Genomic DNA, 22,326 nt, shown 5'->3' on the forward strand with positions numbered 1-22,326 from the left:
CCAATCATACACCAGTGACCCGAATATATCAAAAAGCACTCTCCAATGACCTTTTCTCAATTGAGGTATATTTTACATACATAGAAATTGCCCACTTTAAGCATGCAATTCAACTATTATAGTACATTTTCTCAAGTGTGCAAAAATCACCGCAATCCACTTTTAGAGCATTTTTATTATCTCAACGAGATAGCTCATTCCTGGGAGCACTTGAGACTTTGATTCCCAACAATGTTGTCAGTTTGGCTCAAATACACTCATAGAAATTATCTTTAAAAAAAAAAATCTCTCTGACCGAAAACCATTTTGGCTCAGTGGATACAGCATCGGCCTGCAGACTGAAAGGTCCCAGATTCAATTCCGGTCAAGGGCATGTACCTTGGTTGCTGGCACATCTCCAGTAGGGGGTGTACAGGAGGCAGCTGATCGATGTTTCTCTCTCATCGATGTTTCTAGTTCTCTATCCCTCTCCCTTTCTCTCTGTAAAAAGATCAATAAAAATGCATATTTTTAAAAAATAATTATTTAAAAAAAATAATAATAATCTCTCACCCTGGCTGGTTTGGTTCAATAGAGTGTTGGTCTGTAGATTGAAGGGTCCTGGGCACACGCCCAGGTTGCAGGCTTGATCCCCAGTAGGGGGCGTGCAGGAAGCAACCAATCAATGATTCTCATCATTCATGTCTCTCTCTCTCTCTCTCTCTCTCTCTCTCTCTCTCTCTCTCTCTCTCTCTCTTCCTTCCTCTCTGAAATCAGTAAAGATATTTTTAAAAATATCTCTCATGCCTGAATATGGCTAATCTCCATTCCCATTCTCATTCCCAATCCCAGGGAACCTCTAATCTACTTTCTACCTCTATAGATTTGCTTTTTATAAACATTTCATCTAAATGCAATATGTGGCCGAAAGCGGTTTGGCTCAGTGGCAGAGCATCGGTCTGCGGACTGAAAGGTCCCGGGTTCGATTCCAGTCAAGGGCATGTACCTTGGTTGCGGGCACATCCCCAATAAGGGGTGTGCAAGAGGCAGCTGGTCGATGTTTCTCTCTTATCGATGTTTCTAGCTCTCTATCTCTCTCCCTTCTTCTCTGTAAAAAATCAATTATATATATATATATATATATATATATATATATATATATTATTATTATTATTTTTTTAATGCAATATGTGGATTTTTGGTGTTTGGCTTCTTTCACTTAGCACAATGTTTTTGAGGTTCATGTTGTAGCATTATCAGTGGTTTGTTCCTTTTATTGCTGCATAATATTTCATACAATAATCTTTAATGGCTCCCCAAACCACCTACTAATAGCTCCCCAACTACAACTCATGATAGCTCTCTGATATCCAGGTCCTCAAATAGCATCTGAGACGGTACCCATCAGCCCTCAACTATATCCCCAAACCACACTATGACCTTCAAACTTCATCACTAAATTATCCACCCAAAGCCTCATATTCACCCCAAATCTCCTTCCAATAGTCCCCACTCTACCATCAAACTGCTCTGTAACTCTCCAGAGAATATCCCCAAAGTGCCCTTTCAGTAACACCCAACTCTAACCCCAAACTACTCTCCGATTCTAAACTTTGCCCCTAAAATTCTCCTTCCAAAAGCCCCCAAACCCACTTCTAAATATCCCTTAACTACCTTCCCTTGGCCTCAAACAATACCCCCAAGCCACTAATGATCACTATACCCAATCTTGTCTTAAATTACATGCAGCTACACCCACAAAACATCTGTGAACTTTTCCCAATCATACAACCTAACCACCCTCCAAGAACTCTCAACTACAACCTAAACCAGCAATTTTCAATCCTTTTCATCTCATGGCACACATAAACTAAGCATTTTTGCCCTAGCAGTTTTGGCTCAGTGGATAAAGTGTCGGCCTGCAGACTGAAGAGTCCTCCGATTCAATTTTGGTCAAGGGCACATGCCCATGTTGCGGGCTCAATCCCCAGGGTGTGGCTATAGGAGGCAGTTGATCAATGGCTCTCTCTCATCATTGATGTTTCTCTCTCTCCCTCTCCCTTGCTCTCTGAAATCAATAAAAATATATTAAAAAATAAATAAATACACTAAATTATTAAAATTTTGTGACACACACACACACACACACACACACTTTTTGGTGATCTGACAAAAAAAAAAAGATATAATTTTGGTTCATTCACACCAGATGGCTATTGTTGTGTTGGCTGTTGTCATTTTTTTATTTGACAATCTAAGGGAAAAGACATTTAGTGCACCTGACTAAATTTTAAAAAATATTTTTATTGATTTCAGAGAGGAAGGGAGAGGAAGAGAGAGATAGAAACATCAATGATGAGAGAGAATTATTGATTGGCTTCCTCCTGCATGCCCCTATTGGGGATTGAGCCTGCAATCCGGGTATGTGCCCTTGACCAGAATGAAACCCGGGACCTTTCAGTCCACAGGCCGACGCTCTACCCACTGAACCAAACCAGCCAGGGCGGTATTGAATGTTTTAAAAATCCTTTCGGCACACCAGTGTGCTGTGGCAGGCAGACTGAAAATCACTGCCCTAAACTTTCCTCTAATACCCCAATACTATTTGAAAACATCCCCCATTTATCTTCCCCATCTCCCAATTATTCCTCCAGACCATCCTACAGTGACCTCTCACCCCCACCTCAATGTTGCCTTTGATGGCTCCAACTGTACCCAAACACTTTCCAATGGCCCCTAATTACACTCTCAAACTGCCCTCAATAAACCCCAAGCACACCCCTAAGTCCCTCCAACAACCCCAAATTTACCCCCAAGCCATTTGTGGCTGCTGTAACAAATTACCACAAACGTGATGATTTAAAACATAAGAAATTTATTCTCTCACAGTTCTGGGGGACAGAAGATCAAAATCAAGGTGCCAGCCAGACCATGCTCCCTCCAGAGGCTCTCGGAAAGAATCTGTTGCCCCTTCCTCTTTTGTTTGTTTGTTGTTGGTTTTTTTAAATATACTTTATTGATTTTTTACAGAGAGGAAGGGAGAGAGATAGAGAGTTAGAAACATCGCTGAGTCATCGACCAGCTGCCTCTTGCACGCCCCCTACTGGGGATGTGCCCGCAACCAAGGTACATGCCCCTTGACGGAAATCGAACCTGGGACATTTCAGTCCCCAGGCCCACGCTCTATCCACTGAGCCAAACTGGTTTCGGCAGCCCCCTTCCTCTTTTGGTGGCTTCCAGCATTTCTTGGCTTGTGTCTGCATCACTACAATTTCTGCCTTGTTTTTATTCTTTCTGTCAGATCTGCCTCTGCCTCCCTCTTTTTTATTTTTTTATTTTTTTAATATATTTTTTATTGATTTTAGAGGAAGGAAAAGGGAGAGATAGAAACATCAATGACGCCAAGACCGGTTTGGCTCTGGATAGAGCGTCGGCCTGCGGACTGAAGGGTCCCAGGTTCTGGTCAAGGGCATGTACCTTGGTTGCGGACACATCCCCTGTGGGGGGGGGGGGGTGCAGGAGGCGGCTGATCGATGTTTCTCTCTCATTAATGTTTCCAGCTCTCTATCCCTTTCCCTTTCCCTCTGTAAAAAATCAATAAGAGTATATTTAAAAAAGAAAGAAAGAAAGAAAGAAAGAAAGAAAGAAAGAAAGAAAGAAAGAAAGAAAGAAAGAAAGAAAGAAAGAAAGAGCCGAAACCAGTTTGGCTCAGTGGTAGAGCGTCGGTCTGCGGACTGAAAGGTCCCAGGTTTGATTGTGGTCAAGGGCATGTACATTGGTTGCGGGCACATCCCCAGTAGGGAGTGTGCAAGAGGCAGCTGGTCGACGTTTCTCTCTCATCGATGTTTCTAGCTCTCTATCCCTCTCTTCTCCTCTCTGTAAAAAATCAATAAAATATATATTTAAAAAATAATTAAAAAAGAAAGAAAGAAACAATGATAAGAGAGAATCATTGATTGGCTGTCTCCTGCACGCCCCCTACTGGGGATTGAGCCTGCAACCCGGGCATGTGTCCTTAGTCGGGATCGAACCTGGGATCTTTCAGTCCTTAGGCCAATGCTCTATCCATTGAACCAAACCAACTAGGGTCTTCTTCTTCTTCTTCTTCTTCTTTTTTTTTAATCTTATTGATTTTTGGAGAGAGAGAGAAACATTGATGTGAGCAAGAAACATCCATCAGTTGCCTCCTAAACTCACCCCAACTGGGGATCAAACCTCTGCCTGGGAATTGAATCCACCACCTTCTGGTATATGGGAAGATGCTCCAACCAACTGAGCCACACTGGCCAGGGTCACCAACAGCACCATTAATGTTCATATTTCTACCAACACTCTGTTTATGATGCTATATATATTCTCCAAGGCAACATATGCTTTTCTACTGTGCTCCTCCTTCCCTTCTGAGGGGTCACCACCAGTGCTTTTAATATTCATATTCTACTAACAGTCTGTTCAAGGCAATTTAGGCTTTTTCTTTTTCTATTTTCTCCTTATCCTAGGTTTTCTTTTCTTTTCTCTTTTCTTTTCTTTTCTTTTCTTTTCTTTTCTTTTCTTTTCTTTTCTTTTCTTTTGGTTAATCCTCACTCGAGGATGTTAGAGAGTGGGAATTTTTGATGCAGAAAAAGCGGGGAGGGTGGGGGGTAGGTGTTGGCGCGGAGAGCAGGGAGAGCCAGAGAGGCCGTGGACTATGCCCCAGATAGAGTTGTCAGTGCTGACACCAGACCAGTCCTTGAGATATATTCTCCTGGCCCCTTCCCAGCATGTAGACCTTCTTTCATAGATCACTGTCAGCTTTCTGAAGAACAGGATGACCCTGTGAATAACATGGTTGTCAATGGCATGGCTCTGATGTTGCTTAGGAAAAACTATTTTGTCTTGGGTTGCTTGTTCTGCAAAATCAGGATGTGGTAAATGTGCTTAAAAGTGGTCCTGCACAAAGGGTCTCTCTGCGTGGAGAAAGGCAGAACAGTCACTGGCAGGCTAATAAAGGTTTCTTAAATTTTAATTTGGTCTGGACCTCAGTGGTCATTCGCTCCACAACAGAGGATACTTTTCTTCCCATTGATTTTTTTAAATGAACATATCAAGATTTTATTGTCATATTATAAAACAAAATATGAAGCTTAGAACTGGATCACTTGACCCTTTCTCCTCTTGTCTCTTCCCAGTTCAAAATGCTTGCATCTCTTAATAGCCAGCATTCTCTTAGATCTGCAGTTAGGCTCAATGCAGTCAAGCCTTGGTACAATCTTCTTTGTAATTTTAGCCTTTTTTTTTTTTTTAAATTGGCTTAGTCTGCCCACTGTAGCCACTCTGCTTCATATCGAAATGCCGCTTTCCCTGTGCACACAAAGAATCATTGGCCTTCTTGTACTGTGTTACTTGTGGGGTTGATGCTTGACACACTTCTCACCAAAGGTTTAGCGGATTTTAGGAACATTCACCATGTTTGTGAGCACTATCAGGAGGTGGGGGGAAAGCTCCCATTGATTCTTTTAGAGAGAGTGGAAGAGAAAGGGAAAGACAGAGAGAAACATCGATGTAAGAGAAACACATCGATTGATTGCCTCCTTTGCACACCTGGCCAAGAAGGAGCCTGCTGCCAAAGTACGTGCCCTGGACCCTATTGGAACCCAGGACCCTTTGGTCCGCAGGTCTACCTATCCAGTGAATAAAATAGGCTAGGGCTAGGCTTTTTCTTTTTTGTTGTTTTTGTTGTGGAGTGAACTCGAGTGAATGACCACTGGAGTCCAGACCAAATTAAAATTTAGGGAGCCTTTATTAGCCGGTCGGCTGGTGACTGCTCTGCCTTTCTCCACACAGGGAATCCAGAGAGCAGCAGTGACCCTTTGTGGGGGAATATGTATATATATAGTTGATTTTTCATAGAGAGGAAGGGAGAGAGATAGAGAGCTAGAAACAACGATGAGAGATAAACATCAACCAGCTGCCTCCTGCACACCCCTCACTGGGGATGTGCCTGCAACCAATGTACATGCCCTTGACTGGAACCGAACCCAGTACCCTTCAGTCCTCAGACGGACGCTCTATCCAAACCAGTTTCAGCTGGGGGAGGGGGGCCACTTTTAAGCACATTAACCACATCCGGTTTTTGCAGAGCAAGCAACCCAAGACAAAAGTTTTCCCAAGCAACCTCAGGATCATGCCATTGACAACCATGTTATTCACAAGGTCATCCTGTTCTTCAGAAAGCTGGCAGTGTTCTATCTTGTAAGGTTATTTTGTGAGGTGCTGGGAAGGGGCCATGAGACTATATCTCAAGGCCTAGCCTGGTGTCAGCACTGACAACTAACTCTATCTGGGGCATGGTCCACGGCCTCTCTGGAGTTCTCAAAAATTCCACTCTCTAACGTTTTGTTTTTGTTTTTGTTGTTAATCCTCACTGGAGTATATTTTTCCATTGATTTTTAGAGAGAGTGGAAGGGAGGGAGAGAGACACATCCATTGGGTGCCTGCCACACGCACCTTGACTGGACTCGAACCCAAGAGCCTTCAGTCTGAGAGTCAATGTTCTATCCACTAAGCAAAACTGGCTGGAGCTAGTCTAGGCTTTTTCTGTCATGTGGCTCAAAATTCTTCCAGCTTCTACCCACTATCCAATTCTGAAGCCATTTCAATGTTTTTAGGTACAATATTTGTTACAACATATTATAAACTGAATTATGTGTCCCCCCCCAATCCATACATTGAAGCTTTAACCCCCACTATGACTGTCCTATGAAATAGCACCTGTGAGGAGGTGATTACGGTTAAATGAGGTCATAAGGGTGGGGCCCTAATGCAATAGAACTGGTGTCCTTATAAGAGAAGGAAGAGACAGCAGGAGTGCTTATGCCCAAAGGAAAGGCCATGTGAGGACACAGCAAGGCCCAATCAGACTACGACACAGCAGCATCTCACAACCAGGTACCAAAATCTATATTAATTTCCGGTGGTTCCTGTAACTAATTGCCACAAATTTATTTGCTTAAAATATAAGAAATCTGCCTTAGCCGGTTTGGCTCAGTGGATGAAGGGTCAGCCTGTGGACTGAAGGGTTCCGGGTTCTAATCTGGTCAAGGGCGCATGCCGGGTTGCGGGCTCGATCCCCAAAAGGGGGCATGCCAGAGGCAGCGTATCAATGATTCTCTCTCATCATTGACGCTCCATCTCTCCCTCTCCCTTCCTCTCTGAAATCGATTAAAAATATTTTTTTTAAAAAGAAATCTATTCTGTCATAGTTCTGGAAGCGAGAAATCCCAAATCAGTTTCATTGGGTCAAAATGAAGGTGTCAGCAAGGCCATACTCTCCTTAGAAAATCGAGGGGAGAATCTGTTCGTTGCTTCTTTCAGCCTCTGGTGGTTGCTGGCATTTCTTGGCCTGAGCATCACTACACTCTCTGCCTTCAAGGTCGCATTGCTTTCTCCTTTTCTGCCTGTCACATTTGCCTCTGCTTTCCTCTTTAAATAAACTTGTGATTACAATTTGGTTCCATTCAGATAATCCAGGATAATATCCCCATCTCAAAACTCTTCATTTAATCACACCTGCAATCCATATAAAGTAACATTCACAGGTTCCAGAGACTTGGACATGGGCATTTAATAAAAGAATTTTCTTGTATTATAATTTTTTTAATTTATTGATTTAAGAAAGAGAGAAAGAGAGGAGAGGACTCCTTTGGTTGATCTCTCTCCCTTACCCTCACCCTCCCCTACCTTCCCTCTGAGGTTGGATAGTCTGATCAATCCTTCTCTGTCTCTGGATCTGTTTTTGTTCATCAATTTATGTTGTTCATTATATTCCATAAATGAGTGAGATCATGTGATATTTATCTTTCTCTGACTGGTTTATTTCACTTAGCAAAATGTTCTCCAGTTCCATCCATGCTGTTGCAAATGGTAAGAGTTCCTTCTTTATTACAGCAGCAGAGTATTCCATTGTGTAGATGGAGCACAGTTTTCTAATCCACTCATATGTTGATGGGCAGTTCGGCTATTTTCAAATCTTAGCTATTGTAAATTGTGCTGCTATAAACATAGGGGTGCATATATCCTTTCTTATTGGTGTTTCTAGTTTCTTGGGATATATTCCTAAAAGTGGGATCACTGGGTCAAATGGGAGTTCCATTTTTAGTTTTTTGAGGAAACTCCATACTGTTCTCCACAGTGGCTGCACCAGTCTGCCTTCTCACCACCAGTGTACAAGGGTTGTGCTGGTGAGGATGCAGAGAAAAGGAAACCCTTGTGCATTTTGGAATTTTTAGTGGTAATGTATTAATTTTTCAAAAGTTTACTTATGGCCAAAACTGGTTTGGCTCAGCCTGCAAACTGAAAGTTCCCAGGTTCGATTCCGGTCAAGGGCAGGTATCTTGGTTGTGGGCACATTCCCAGTAGGAGGCGTGCAGGAGGCAGCTGATTGATATTTCTCTTTCACGGATGTTTCTAACTCTCCCTTTCTCTCTGTAAAAAATCAATAAAATATTTTTTAAAGTTTATTTATGGAGGAATTGTCTTTATTATGTGGAAACAATTTTGTGTGAGCCTGTAGGGATGTTCGTGTTGACCAAGTCAACTTGGCATGTCAGGTGCCAATACCAAAAGGTGCGAGACAAGTAGGAGCTCAGTGAAGTTCCCAGAGGTCCAGCGGATGGGCAGGATCTGGGGCTGTTGGAAAGAAGGAAGGGAAGGTTGTGGATCCAGGGGTTCTGTGAGCTGACTGTGCACCTGACAGTACGGATGGAACCCTTCCTGTGTGCAAGCAGGCTTGCATGTATCTGGCACACAAAGGAGCTGAACAAATGTTTGGTGAATCAGTGCACAATCAAATGAATCCATTATTTTTGGAGAGCCTATTGTATGCCAAACAACCTGCTACTACTCCACATAAATGCTCCCTAATCCTCATAACAACTCTGCCAGACAGTTACTATGACTCCAATTTAACAGGTCAGGAAAGCGGTGGCTCAGAGAGGGGAAGTCCCTTGCCCATATCCAAACCCTGTTCTGTAGATTCCATTAGTCATTCCCCGAAAGGATCAGATCTAATTTCCACCCTTCCATTCATTCATCCATCTGTCAAGGATTTATTAATCTATGTCATGTTGATTTTTTCTCTTTACTGCTCAGGAGCCCAGGGAAGAGTTAGGTTCAGGGCCTCCGGACTGGTAGGGTTAAGCACCTATAGTATAACCCAGCGACTTAGGACAACAGCTGCTCCAGTGCCATAGAATAGGGGAGCACTCACTTGAAGATCAATTGAGTGGCTGGACTGTGGGTACCGAAAGTGCGGGGTTTCTGGTGCATGTCTCCAGGGTAGGCTATGTAGCTGCCTAGGCTCCGCCAAGTAGTTATTATGGCTTTGGCTAGATGGAGGCTAAAGCCAGGTCTAGGAAGCAGATGTTAGGTAGGACATTGGCCAACAGGGGGCGCAGTTTTGCAGCTAGAAATGTGGCCTGAAAATCTGGGCACCTACTGGCCATCCTTGCGCAGGCGCAGAAAACCCAAAGGAGAGGCTTATTGGCCAACCTAGGGATAGGTTCAGAAGAGAAGGCGTGGCTTAATTAATTACCTCTTGCTGATTTGCTTCTATCTCTGTGGGCGCGGCCTCGGCTACCTTCTCTGAATGAGGGCCGGCCAATCTAGTTTTCCTTTGCATCAGGGGCGTGGTTTAGGGCGGGCTCTTGAAGCAGCCCTAGTTGATTGGCCACTTCGCTCCGAGGGCAAGCCGGGAGAGCTGTCCATCTTACTTGCGCTCACTTCCTGTGGAGTTTCCCCAGCTCAGGGAGGAGGGGGAAAAGGACGAGGGGGAGGAGGGCGGTCGTCCGGGGTTAGGATCTGAGGTTGGGGGGGGTGGTGTTGGTCCGTTCAGGGCGGGGGATGACTCACAGCCCAGCCCATCTCCCCGACGTCGCCCGCCCGCGCAGAGCTCGCTCCATGGCTTAGCGGAGGAGGCGGTGGCGAGCAGGGGGAGGGGGACTCTTATTTTGTTAGGGGGACCGGGCTGAAGCCCGACCGGCCTGGCAGGGCTCGCCCGGGGCCGGGCGTCATGTCTCATGTGGCCGAGCCAGCTCGGGACGGCGGCGTAGAGGCCAGCGCGGAGGGCCCTCGAGCCGTGTTCGTGCTGCTGGAGGAGCGCAGGCCGGCCGACTCAGCCCAGCTGCTCAGGTGCGGGGCGCTTGGGGCCAGAGTGCGGACTGGGGTTCCCGGGGGGCGCTGATTTGGATGCATTAGGGGCCCCGGTCTGGGATTGGAGGGCCTCGGCCTAGGGTTGGAGGACGTCGGGGCGCCCGTCTTGGGGGGGCACCTAAAGAATCCGGCGGTGGCCTGCTTGGACCGAAGCTTCAGAAGAGTCCTGGAAGTGCCTTCAGGGGAGCCTGGTTCAGATGGGGGGGGGGGGGGGGGGAGATTGACCGGGTCTCTAGAGGGACTTACTCTGATGTGTCCACAAACAGGTCTAGGGCAGCTGAACTTGGGCGACGGAGGCTCTAATCGGAGGCTGAGTTTGGGGTCCTGGAGTCCGGCATGAGGGGGGTGAAGTTGAGGGGGCGCTCTGTAGGTGAGGCGCTGATTTTCAGGGACTTTTAGCTCAGTGTCAGAGAAGGGTTTGTGGGGGACAGAGGTGCGATCTTGGGAGCTTGGTGGTTCTCAATGGCTGGCTGCTGGAGGCTGTGTTTGGGGATAGCATGAGTCTGGTTGGATTCGGGGGCGTCTCAGATAATGCTGCGTGAGACCAGCCTTGTGCGTGTGTGTGAGCTAAAGAAGCAGCATTCAGCAAGACTTGACCGGAATAATCTCTTCACTCCTTACTATCGACCCAACTGGATCAGATCCCAAGGAGAGTGAAAAAGCTCCCCCCCCCACACACACACACTGGGGCTTGAATGGGAGACGGGCAGATAGAGGTGATGGAGATGGTGCTACCTCTTAGCTCCGTGAGGAAGGCTTCAGACTTTATTTGGGACCCGGTGGAGGGTCTTGTTCCTATTGCCACTTGCCCTAGCCCCTTAGCAAGCCAACCTCTGCTCACTACACACACACACACACACACACACACACACACGCTTGCGCACACATGTTCCTTTTATCTCACCCTCCTAGTCTATCTCTCAGACCCCGGGATGATCTGGAATCTATCACCAGAGCTGGAACGAGCACCAATTGCACCATCCCTATCTGGGTGGGTCCTATCCTCAGCGGCCTCGGAAGCCCCAGCCCCCATTTCTCCCAAGTTCTGTGCAATGGGTGTGTAAGCATGGGGAGGTGGGGGGGCTTGAGGCACTTGCTGCCTGGAATTGTGCTGAGCTCCGCGAATCCTGGAGCTTCCTCTTCCCAACTTCCTGGGTGGTTTGAGGGCCCCGTCTGAGGGTGAAGAAAGGAAGGAAGACAGATCTTTGGGGAGGGCAGAAAATTCTTGCCAAGTGAAGTCACCCTCAATCTCAGCTTTCTGAATCTTCGACTACACTCAAGGACGCAGAGCCATCCGCATGCATGATTAGGTTCCCCGCACCCTGGGGTCTTGACTCCCAACCTGGAGGCCTGAGCAGGAGCCTTGGCGTGTCTTCGGGTGCCTCTCCGACAACTAGATCCTCAGAGTTGGGAGGGAGGGGGGTACATGACTTGGGTGTCCGTGGGAGTTGGTATCGGAGGCGGGCGACTTTTGATCTAGTCCCAAGAAACTGGCGAGTGGTGGGCCGGCTCATGTGGCCAAGAAGAGAGCTCACATAAAGTGGCTCTCCCACCAAACGCTCCCTCTCGTAAATCCAGATTGCGGCTCTGAGGGCAGCCTTTGATGTTGCCATCGCATCTGGGTATGTGTTGGCATCCCAGGAACTCTGGCTGGGGAGGGGAGTGGGGAAATTCATTTGCAAAGTGGCGGACCCTTCTCTAAAGCGAATCGTTGACCCCAGTCCTCTTTGTGATGCGCTCCGTCGGGGTCACAATGGGCTGTTATCCTGGGGGTGCCCCTACTGTGGACAATGTGGGCTCCCATTCAGCAGCCTGAGAAACAGGAGGGGGCGCCGGGGGCGGGGGGGGGGGGGGGCGCTGGGAGAGCTCTGAATGCAAAGCCAGGAGGCCCGCGAAGTGAATCTGGCCTTCCCAAACTCCTCATTTGCATTTTCCTCCAGCCCAGGTTGTGAGCGTTGGAGCACAGTCTGAAGGGACTGTGGGTAACAGCATCAAGAGATAATGGGGAGGAGGAGAGGGCGTGGGAACTGCTGCCCAGCGCAGTGGCGGAACGTTAGAGATACACTGTTTTCCTTCTTATCTCTCTCCCCCCGCCTCTCTTTCTCTTTCTTGGAGGAGATTGAGGTCTCCATACAATAACTGACCACCACCCCTACCTCACCCTCACTCTCAGCCTGAACTCTCTGCTTCCTGAATCCGGGATTGTTGCTGACATCGAATTAGAAAACGTCCTTGATCCGGACAGCTTTTACGAGCTCAAAAGCCAGCCCCTGTCACTACACTCAAGGTAATGTCTCCTCCGACGCCTCTCCCGATTCCTCAAGGGCTCTCCGTTCCCCCTTGCTGGGCAGTGGCCCTCGGGGCGAGCCCAGCCCGTTCTCTCTCCCCACCAGTTTGTATTTGCCAGTCAGTAAAATAAGGGGCCAGGAGAAGCTTGTTATGGGAAAGCAGGTGGCCACACTAGGATTCTAGCATCTCGGACTAGACCTCAGCTGCCTTCCCCAACCCCACCTGTGTGCCCATTCATTCACAAACATGGCTGCAGCATCGCTCAGTGCCCAGAGACTGGGTGTGGCTTGCTCTAGCTCAGTGCCCAGATAGGCCGAGCCGTGCCCACAACCCCGGCTCACCCCTCCCCCACTCACCAAGCTCCCCCTCCCCCAGCCCTGAGGAACCCCTGCTGCTCTCTTCTTTCCCCAAGCTGGGGAAGTCTAAATGTGCTGAGTCATGGGCTTGGGCTCTAAGCGAGGGGAGGGGACCTGGAAGAGGGGCAGGAAGAGAGGATTGTGAAATTTCTGAGATTTTCAAGACTGAGGAGCTCCTGGGACTAGAGGCCCAGGCAAGGGAGGAAGGAGGTACTGCGATTGTCCTGTGGCCCGATGCCCACCCCCGGGAGGTAAGGGGGCATCTCCAGCCCCAAATTGAGCTCCAGAGCCCTCTGCTTCCACCGCCACAGCCTCCCTTAAAGAGGACAAAGCCCCTTGCCCAGCCACACAGTGGCATCTCTGCTCAGGAAAGGAACACACCCAACTTGAGACTTCCCTGTAAGGAATGAAGGCAAACCCCCCACCACCACCAGACCGACCCCTGAGGGCTACCAGGCCTGGCTCCTGCGCTTACTCTGTCCCGTTAGGCTCGGGACGAGACTTTTAGCTTACTTGTGGCCCCGTATCTCCCATTCCACAGCCTCCCAATATCACTGCAGGCCACACCAGCCACCCCAGCTACACTGTCTGCATCATCTTCTGCAGGGGGCTCCAGGACCCCTGCCATGTCCTCTTCTTCTTCATCGCGGGTCCTGCTGCGGCAGCAGCTCATGCGGGCCCAAGCCCAGGAGCAGGAGAGGCGTGAGCGTCGGGAACAGGCTGCAGCCTCTCCCTTCCCCAGCCCTGCACCTGCCTCTCCTGCCATCTCTGTGGTCGGTGTCTCTGCCGGGGGCCACACGTTGGGCCGTCCTCCCCCTGCTCAGGTGCCCCGGGAGGTGCTCAAGGTAAGGCCCGGAGTCCCTGGGGGAGGGGCCGGGTGACTTTTAGCTGGGCTCCCGGAGCCCTAAGGACGGTCTCTGGGTGCTGTGAAAGTAGCCTTTGCTGGTGTCCTATTGTGTTTAGGGGTGCTCAGATTTTCTCGTGGAATTGTGAGGGGCTCTTGGGGGCCATGGATGTCTTGGTGGGCCATGGAGGGTAGCGAGCCCCCCAAGTGGGCCCTAGGGTCCATGAGTGGCTTTGGAGGAAGAGCTGCATATATATATGTTGCATTAGTTCTGTAGCTTTTGGATGTCTTGGGAAGCAATATGTAGATCCTGGGTATCAGAGACAAGGGTGGAGTCTTGGGGACTGTGACAGAGGGGGCTCCAGAGACCAAGGGGTTCGACCATCCGTGGATGGACCCTAGGGGCTGTGAGGGGTGTCCAAGAAAGGGAATTTGGGTGCCGGGAGAGACTTACCAGTATTTGGGGGGCGGTTTCCTCAGATTCTGGGCTTGGTTTGCCCACCGGCACCTCTCTGAGCCCTGTTCTACCTTGTCCTTTCCTGTCCCTCCTTCCTCTCCTCCCACAGGTGCAGACACATCTAGAGAACCCGACACGCTACCACCTGCAGCAGGCCCGCCGGCAGCAGGTCAAACAGTACCTGTCCACCACACTCGGGCCCAAGCTGGCTTCCCAGGCCCTCACCCCACCCCCGGGGGCTGCGAGTGCCCAGCCGCTCCCGGCCCCTGAGGCCGCCCATGCTACCGGCCCTACAGGCAGCGCCCCCAACAGCCCCATGGCACTGCTCACCATCGGGTCCAGCTCAGAGAAGGAGGTACGTGGCTGCGGACGGCCCTCCGATGCTCCACCCTCCGTCTTCAGCTGACCCTCCTCCGTATGTACTTCTGTCCCCAGATTGATGATGTCATTGATGAGATCATCAGCCTGGAGTCCAGTTACAACGACGAGATGCTCAGCTATCTACCTGGAGGCACTGCGGGGCTCCAGCTCCCCAGCACGGTAAGCCCCCCCCCCCCCCCAAGATGGGAAGTTGGTTTAACAACCTAGTGCATCCCTGTGTCACTGACTACCTCAGGATTGGCTATGTGTATAAGAGACCATGACCGTCACCTTGGATTGTATTAAGATAGAGAAGGAGACTAAGTAATGATAATGGGGCATAGCAATGCCCTGAAACCTTTAGTTGGATTGCATGGAAAGGTAGACCTTGTAGATTTTCTTTTTGTACATGCCCTTGACCGGAATCGAACCTGGGACCCCTCAGTCCACAGACCAACGCTCTATCCACTGAGCCAAACCAGTTTCGGCTATTTATTACTTTTTTTTAATCCTCACTTGCGGATATTTTTTCATTGCTTTTCAGAGAGATGGGATGGAGGAAAGGAGGGAGGTAGGGAGGGAGGAGGAGAGAGAAAAATCAACTGGTTGCCTCCCGCACACACCCCAACCAGGCTGAGGATGGAACCCGCAGCCTAGGTTCATGCCCTTGACTAGGAATCTAATCCGTGATCCTTCAGTGTGCGGACCCCCTAACAGCTGAGCCATACCAGCCAGGGCAAGATGGGGTGGGGGAGGGTCTTTTAGCCTTTTGAATGTACCGAGAGACTGAAACACAGCAAAAGTCTCAAAACGCGGCATGGTTGGACCTTGAACCGTGGGGAGAGGCTGGGGCCTCGCAGAGTGGATAAACTTAAAGCAACAAATATACCAAAATATTGTAACATTATGCTTCTCAAACATTCCAGGGTCCTATAACTTGTTTCAGGGCATACCAAGCGGCTATTGTTTTGTTTCTTTCCAACTTACCAAGAGGGTAGAAGCATGCATAAGAATTATACCAGTTCATTAGAACTCTGTGTTGATTTGGACTCGGCTAGAGATTAGTCGCATATTAGATGAATCCAGCAGATTGGTGAGGGTTTCAAGAGATGAAACGCTATCGAGAGATGGGACTAATGACTTACAGATTAGGATGTTGCCCCAGGGAGTATGCAGGGGAGGGCAAAGGGGAGGAAACTACGGAGGCGGACTTGACAGCAGTGCTAGTTGTGAAGTTGGACAGGAAATCCTGAGAGGTCAGAACATGCAAGGTACTCGAGTCGGAGCGTTGGCTGGTGCATGGCAGCTGGAGACTATGCATGTAAGGTGGTGCGACGCAGTCACAGCAAAAGCCCGGAGATTGGGCAGGGACTCTGGAAGGCCTGATTTGGGGTGGCCCGTTGCCATGACAATTTCCCAAGGTCTGAGAAGATTGGGTTGGAGTGTTCTAAGAATACCGGATTGGGATATCGTGCTGGGACGGGGAGAGGTTGGGGGCGCTGATGGACTGACATGTTCGATCAGAGTCCACAACGACGTAAGGGTGGCTTTGTGGCATTTCTTCTCTGAGAGCCAGCCCCAGGGTTCGGGGGAAGGGCTTCAGAGCTCACGGAGGATTGATTTGAGGGGTCACAGGGGGCATGCTGAACAGGCCAGGCAGGCTCTTGTCCCTGGCAAAGCAGGGTAGGTCCATTTGATGCTGTCCTCCCTTCTTTTTTTTAATATTCATACTTTTTTTAAAAAATATTTCTATTGATTTCAGAGAGGAAAAGGGGGAGAGAAGATATAGAAACATCGGTGATGAGAGAGAATCATCGATTTGCTGCCTCCTGGGAATGGAGCCCACAACCCAGGCATGAATGGAAATTGAATGGTGACCTCCTGGTTCAAGGTTGACTGACGCTCAACCACTGAACCACGCCAGCCTTATTGAGTCACCATGTGAAATTCCCTTGAAAGAGAAGATTCCTGTACTGAGTCAGCCAATCCTTGCACTAAGGGGCGTGTATTTGGGATGTGTGGAGGGGTCAGGAGCCTGGTCCTAGGATGGTACCAAGCCTGGGGTCTGTTGCCAATTACCCTTCTTCTACCATGCCCGCCCGCAGCTGCCTGTGTCAGGGAACCTGCTGGATGTGTACAGTAGTCAGGGTGTAGCGGCACCCGCCATCACTGTCAGCAACTCCTGCCCAGCGGAGCTGCCCAACATCAAACGGGAGATCTCCGGTAAGGGCCAGGGGTGGGGTGGGTCTGGTTCTGGCGGGAAGGGGTTAAGCAGAGAGAAATGGGAACTCATTGCCCTCTTTTCCCACGTGGCCCATGGGGCTACTCTCATCCCACTGCCTCTCATCTTGGGTTTAACCAATGGCCCATCACCATGGCTTCTTGAAAAAATAGCAAGAAGAATGGCATGTTTTGTTAATTCTCACCTGGGGATATTTTTTCCCATTGACTTTTAGAGACAGTGTGTGGAAGGGAGGAAGAGATAGAAACAGAGAGAAACATTGATGTGAAAGAGACATTCGTTGGTTGCCTCCTGCATGCACTCTGACTGGGGCCGGGGATCAAACCTGCAATCCAGGCACTTGCCCTTAACAGGGAATCAAACCCACGCCCCTTAGGCCGATGCTGTGAGCACTGAGTACACTGGCTAGGGCAAGAGTGGCATTTTCTTTTTTTTCTTTTTTTTCTTTTTTAATATATTTTATTGATTTTTCACATAGGGGAAGGGAGAGAGATAGAGAGCTAGAAACGTTGATGAGAGAGAAACATCGACCAGCTGCCTCTTGCACACCCCCCACCGGGGATGTGCCCGCAACCAAGGTGCATGCCCTTGACCGGAATCGAACCTGGGACCCTTCAGTCCACAGACCGATGCTCTATCCACTGAGCCAAACCGGCTTCGGCAAGAGTGGCATTTTCTTAAAAATCTATTTTTACTGATTTCTGAGAGGGAGAGATAGAAACATCAATGCTGAGAGGGAATCATTGATCGGCTGCCTCCTGCAAGCTCCCCACTGGGGATTGAGCCCGCAACCTGGGCATATGCCCTTGACCGGAATCAAACCTGGGAACCCTTCAATCCGCAGGCTGACGCTCTATCCACTGAGCCACACCGGCTAGGGCCAGAGTTGCATTTTTAAAAAGGTCGTTTCCCCTGCATGTACCCGCCAAAGCCCCCCTCAGCAACACATACTGCGCTCCTCCTTTCCCGTGCCCAGGGGCCCTGACCACCTCCACTCTCTTCCAGAGACGGAGGCCAAGGCCCTTCTGAAGGAGCGGCAGAAGAAGGACAATCACAACCTGAGTGAGTGAGAGCGTATGCCCTTGCCACTGTGCTAGGCAGCCCCGTCCCGCTCTGTGCCCCGGCCTGCCTTGGGGGGTCCCAACGCCCCAATGTCTCCTCTTCCCTCCTCTATTGATGACTCTCTCCCACTTCTGTTTCCCCCTCCTCCAAAGTTGAACGTCGCAGGCGCTTCAACATTAACGACAGGATCAAGGAGCTGGGCACCCTCATCCCCAAGTCCAGTGACCCGTGAGTCTGGGCTGGGAGCTCCAGGCGCTAAGAAGATGGGGCGGGGGACCCTGCTCTCCTAAAGCCATTCCCAAGGGGGCCTCCCGGGGTGGGAACCGCCCAGCAGCTCTGCTCCTCTGGCCCCTTCCCCCTCATTTCTTCACCCCGAGCCAGCTCCTCACCATGGCTCCACCTACAAGTTGAGGTGCATGATCTTAGGGTCTGTACGCCTCATCAGGCCCCTGCGGGACAGAGGTACTTAGTTTCCTGTCTAGTTCGTGCTTCCTGTCTTTATTCAGAAAATATTGAGCTTCTGCTTTGGACCAGGTACCGAGCTAGGCCCTGGGGTGGCCACAGGGAATGAAACAGCCAACAATCCCTGACCTCACAGAACTGGTCATTTAGCGGGGGCAGCCAGACAGCAAGCAAGATAAATAAGCAAAGTCCTTGCAATTCTGATGAATGTTGTGGAGAAGAATAAAGAATGGGAGGAAGATGAGGGAGTTTGGGGGGATGGTTACAATTTGGCGTGAGGACCGAGGAGACAGAATAGGCCTCCATGAACAAGAGCCATGTGAATAAGCAGCTACAGGAGGAGAGGCAGGAGTGCCCGGGGGAAGAGTGGTCCAGGAGGAGGGCAGAGCTGGGCTGATAGCCCTGCGGTGGGAATGGGTCCCCATGTCCTGGGAGCGCTGAGAAGCCAGAGCAGCTGTAGTGAGATGCATCCAGGTCAGAGGCGAGAGGAGCAGGAAAGGGCTTGGAAGGTTCCAGGCAGGGGATGAACATCTTATACCCTTGCAGTACCCCCACCTCTAGTCCTAGGCCTGGGGTGGGGTGCTCCATCTACCTGGTGCACCAACCCAAGATCCCAGAGACTCCACGCACTGCTCTCCCTCCTCTCCTTCCCCTCGGCCGCACAGGGAGATGCGCTGGAACAAGGGTACCATCCTCAAAGCCTCTGTGGATTACATCCGCAAGTTGCAGAAGGAGCAGCAGCGCTCCAAGGACCTGGAGAGCCGCCAGCGGTCCCTGGAGCAAGCCAACCGCAGCCTGCAGCTCCGAATCCAGGTCTGGGAGGGGAGGAGGTGGTGGCCGGGGGGGGGGGGGGGCCTTCCTGCAGGCAGAGGCAGAGGAAGAACAGGCCACAATTTCCCCTCCGGGAATACTCGGGAGATCCCAGGGCTTCCCGACTCCCATGATGATGATGATGATGATGATGATGATGATGATGATGATGATGGTGGTGGTGATAAGTAGTAATTATAACTTTAAAAAGAATGCTGATGGATATTGGCTAGTGTGCATTGTGTTTATCTTGTGCCATGCACTTTGACAAGAGCCTTATGTCCATTTACTAAGGGAATCGTCACAAGAGCCCAGTGAGGCAGGGACCAGTGTTATACCCATTTTACAGATTGGGACGCTGAAGCTCAAATTTGAGGCAGCTTGCCTAAAGTTACGTAACTAGTGAGCGGTAGAGGTTGAATGGGAGCCCAGACAACCCACCCTCCTATCTGTGACATCCTCTGCCTCTGAGGGGCTCTGATCTCCATCTTATCCCACATCTCCCCCCTCCTTTTTGCAGGAGCTCGAACTGCAGGCCCAGATCCATGGTCTGCCGGTCCCTCCCACCCCGGGGCTCGTCTCCCTGGCCACGACTTCAGCCTCTGACAGCCTCAAGCCAGAGCAGCTGGATGTTGAGGAGGAGGGCAGGCCGGGCGTAGCAACGTTCCACGCAGGGGCGGGCCCTGCCCAGGGTGCTCCCCATCAGCAGCCCCCAGTGCCACCCTCAGACACCCTTCTGGACCTGCACTTTCCCAGCGACCACCTGGGGGACCTGGGAGACCCCTTCCACCTGGGGCTGACGGACATTCTGATGGAGGAGGAGGAAGGGGTGTTGGGGGGACTGTCGGGGGGCGCCCTGTCCCCATTGCGGGCTGCCTCTGACCCCCTGCTCTCTTCCGTGTCCCCCACTGTCTCCAAGGCCAGCAGTCGCCGAAGCAGCTTCAGCATGGAGGAGGAGTCCTGATCAGGCTTCACCCCTCCTCTGGGGTTTCCCCACCCAGAAAAGGAGGGCAAGCCGAGAGGAGGCCCTGCCTTTCCCTCCCCCTCCCATGAGACTGCCCTGCCCAGGTGTTCCGGGGAAGAGATGGGACCCCACCCCTTTCCCACAGGCCCAGCCAGCGCCATGGCATCCGGGCCTGTCTCCGGGAGATCACAGCATCTCCTTTGCCCAGTGGGATCCGCCCTCGCCCAGGTGAGGGAAGAAGACAGGATGAGGTCTGTCCCTGTCCTCTGGGACTGTCCTAGCCAGTCCGGGGATAAGGGTATGTCAGGATCCGTTCCAGCCCCCGTCTTGTAGTGGCCAGTCTACTCCATCCTGGCAGGGAAGAGGAGTTCAAATGATGGAGTTCCCACCCTGGGGCTTAAGCCCTCCCCTTTCACCGTGATCCCTGCCCTGCCGAGGCCAGGAGCAGAATGAGGATGAGAGCCGAACCCTTTACCTGGGAACTCGGGTCATGGCCCAGCAGTGGAAGAGCCAGTCTATGCCCCTTCCCTATAGGAGCGGCCCAGCGCCAGTATTTCTGGTATGGAGAAGTCCGCAGACCAGGCCGCCACACCACGTGGAGGTCACAGCCCTTATTCCTAGCAGCATCCCCGCCAAGCATTCCACTGCAGGGAGGAGGGCGCTTAAGCCCCTGCCTTAACCTGAGAGAACAGCTCTGAGCCGACCTTGCCCTTGGGAAAGGGGATCGATTTTGAAATCTCATGGGTTGACATTCCAGACCTAGATCAGAAGTGAGAGTTAGACCCCCTACCCTCGGGCAGACTCCTGCCTCCTTCCTTGAAGGGCAGATTGGGGAGGTGATGGGGAGTAGGGGATACTGAGTCCAAGTCCCAGAACCAGCACCCATGACTTATTTTTGCTGCATAGAGGAGCAGGATGAAGGAAGGGGTCCTTCCGGGGGTCTCTCCAGGCCAAGAAAAAGAAGCATCTCCCGCCCAGGTGGAGGTTGGGGGAGGGGCTGTTAAATCCTGTACCCTTCTTTTGTTTATCTGATTTTTTACTGATCGCCACCCCTACTCAGAAGTTGATCACCCCAACCTCTGGCCTCTACCCAGTTCTCCGTTTGGAGGACCCTTCCCCATTTCAGAGCTATCAACAGACACTCCCCACCCATCCTCACCCCTCCTGTAATGTCTATTCAAGATTGTCAGCTTTGGATTATTGGGGCCAAGTCTCAAGGATGGTGTACTGAGGGGTCTGTAGGTTTGTGATTAATAAATGCTAGGCGTGTTTGATGCGCTTTTAACTTTGGCAAAGAGTCTCCTGTCCTTGCTTTTGTCTGTGCAGTGAGCATGGCTCATGCAGGCCAGGAGGAAGGTTCTTGGAAGAAATAGATTTAAGAGAAGCAGATGGGCCGAAACCGGTTTGGCTCAATGGATAGAGCGTCAGCTTGGGGACTGAAAGGTCCCGGGTTCGATTCCAGTCAAGGGCATGTACCTTGGTTGCGGGCAGATCCCCAGTGGGGGGTATGCAAGAGGCAACTGATTGATGACTCTCATTGATGTTTCTAACTCTGTCTCTCTCCCTCTTTGTACAAAATCAATAAAATATATTTTTTTTAAAAAAATAAGAGAAGCAGATGAAAGAATTTAACTAGAAATAAGGGCTGGAGGAAAGCAACCTGCAAACAAAAGCAATCAATCCACAGCTACCTGTCAAACACTCCTTACTGTTATCAAGAGCTTCACCTAATTTATTCTAAGGAATATTCAAGAAAGTGCTGATTCCTTTTTTAAAATACATTTTTATTGATTTCAGAGGGGGAGAGAGAGAGAAACATTAGTGATGAGAGCGAATCATTGGTTGACTGCCTCCTGCACATCCCACATTGGGGATCAAGCCTGCAACCCAGGTATGTGTCCTGACCAGAAATCAAACCAATGACCTCCTGGTTCATAGGTCGATACCCAACCACTAAGCCACGCCAGTTGGATGAAAGTGCTGATTCTTTATATACATTGACTTCAGAGAGGAAGAGAGAGGTAAGACTCAGTGGATAGAGGGTCGGCCTGCTGACTCAAGGGTCCCAGGTTCGATTCTGGTCAAGGGCACGTACTTTGGTTGTGGGCACATCCCCAGTGGGAAATGTGCAGGAGGCAGCTGATCGGTGTTTCTTTCTAATCGATGTTTCTAGTTCTCTATCCCTCTTCCTTCCTCTCTGTAAAAAGATCAATAAAATATACCCCAAAAAAAGAAACATCAGTGATGAGAGAGAATCATTGGTCACTTGCCTCTTGGACGTCCTGCACTGGGGATCGATCCCAAAATCCAGGC

General features: G+C 50.3%; 1 protein-coding gene across 9 annotated transcripts; it reads left to right on the forward strand.

The window, feature by feature from the left end:
* The first annotated feature begins 9,789 nt into the window (after positions 1 to 9,789).
* Positions 9,790 to 21,308, forward strand: TFE3 (transcription factor binding to IGHM enhancer 3). Of its 9 annotated transcripts, XM_036460579.2 has the most exons (11): positions 9,797 to 10,145; positions 11,909 to 11,996; positions 12,341 to 12,454; positions 13,354 to 13,657; positions 14,223 to 14,468; positions 14,549 to 14,653; positions 16,579 to 16,696; positions 17,721 to 17,777; positions 17,930 to 18,005; positions 18,905 to 19,052; positions 19,570 to 21,308. In XM_036460579.2, exons 1-11 carry the CDS (start codon positions 10,028 to 10,030, stop codon positions 20,011 to 20,013), a joined length of 1,818 nt encoding a protein of 605 aa, XP_036316472.1. In that variant the 5' UTR covers positions 9,797 to 10,027; the 3' UTR covers positions 20,014 to 21,308. The 9 variants fall into 9 exon arrangements, with proteins under 9 accessions (XP_036316473.1, XP_036316472.1, XP_045426341.1 ...); XM_036460580.1 differs by lacking the exon at positions 11,909 to 11,996 and having other exon boundaries at positions 9,790 to 10,146; XM_045570385.1 differs by lacking the exon at positions 11,909 to 11,996 and having other exon boundaries at positions 10,039 to 10,146; positions 12,283 to 12,454.
* Positions 21,309 to 22,326: the final 1,018 nt, after the last annotated feature.

This window comes from Pipistrellus kuhlii, unplaced genomic scaffold (genome assembly GCF_014108245.1).
Source record: "Pipistrellus kuhlii isolate mPipKuh1 unplaced genomic scaffold, mPipKuh1.p scaffold_m20_p_32, whole genome shotgun sequence".
In the NCBI taxonomy this organism is placed as follows: domain Eukaryota; kingdom Metazoa; phylum Chordata; class Mammalia; order Chiroptera; family Vespertilionidae; genus Pipistrellus; species Pipistrellus kuhlii.

Coding starts and splice junctions, on each gene's coding strand:
- TFE3 (XM_036460579.2), top strand. CDS start 10,028: ATGTCTCATGTGGCCGAGCCAGCTCGGGACGGCGGCGTAGAGGCCAGC. Junction 10,146..11,908: donor CGACTCAGCCCAGCTGCTCA/GGTGCGGGGCGC, acceptor GTGATGCGCTCC/GTCGGGGTCACAATGGGCTG. Junction 13,658..14,222: donor TGCCCCGGGAGGTGCTCAAG/GTAAGGCCCGGA, acceptor CTCCTCCCACAG/GTGCAGACACATCTAGAGAA.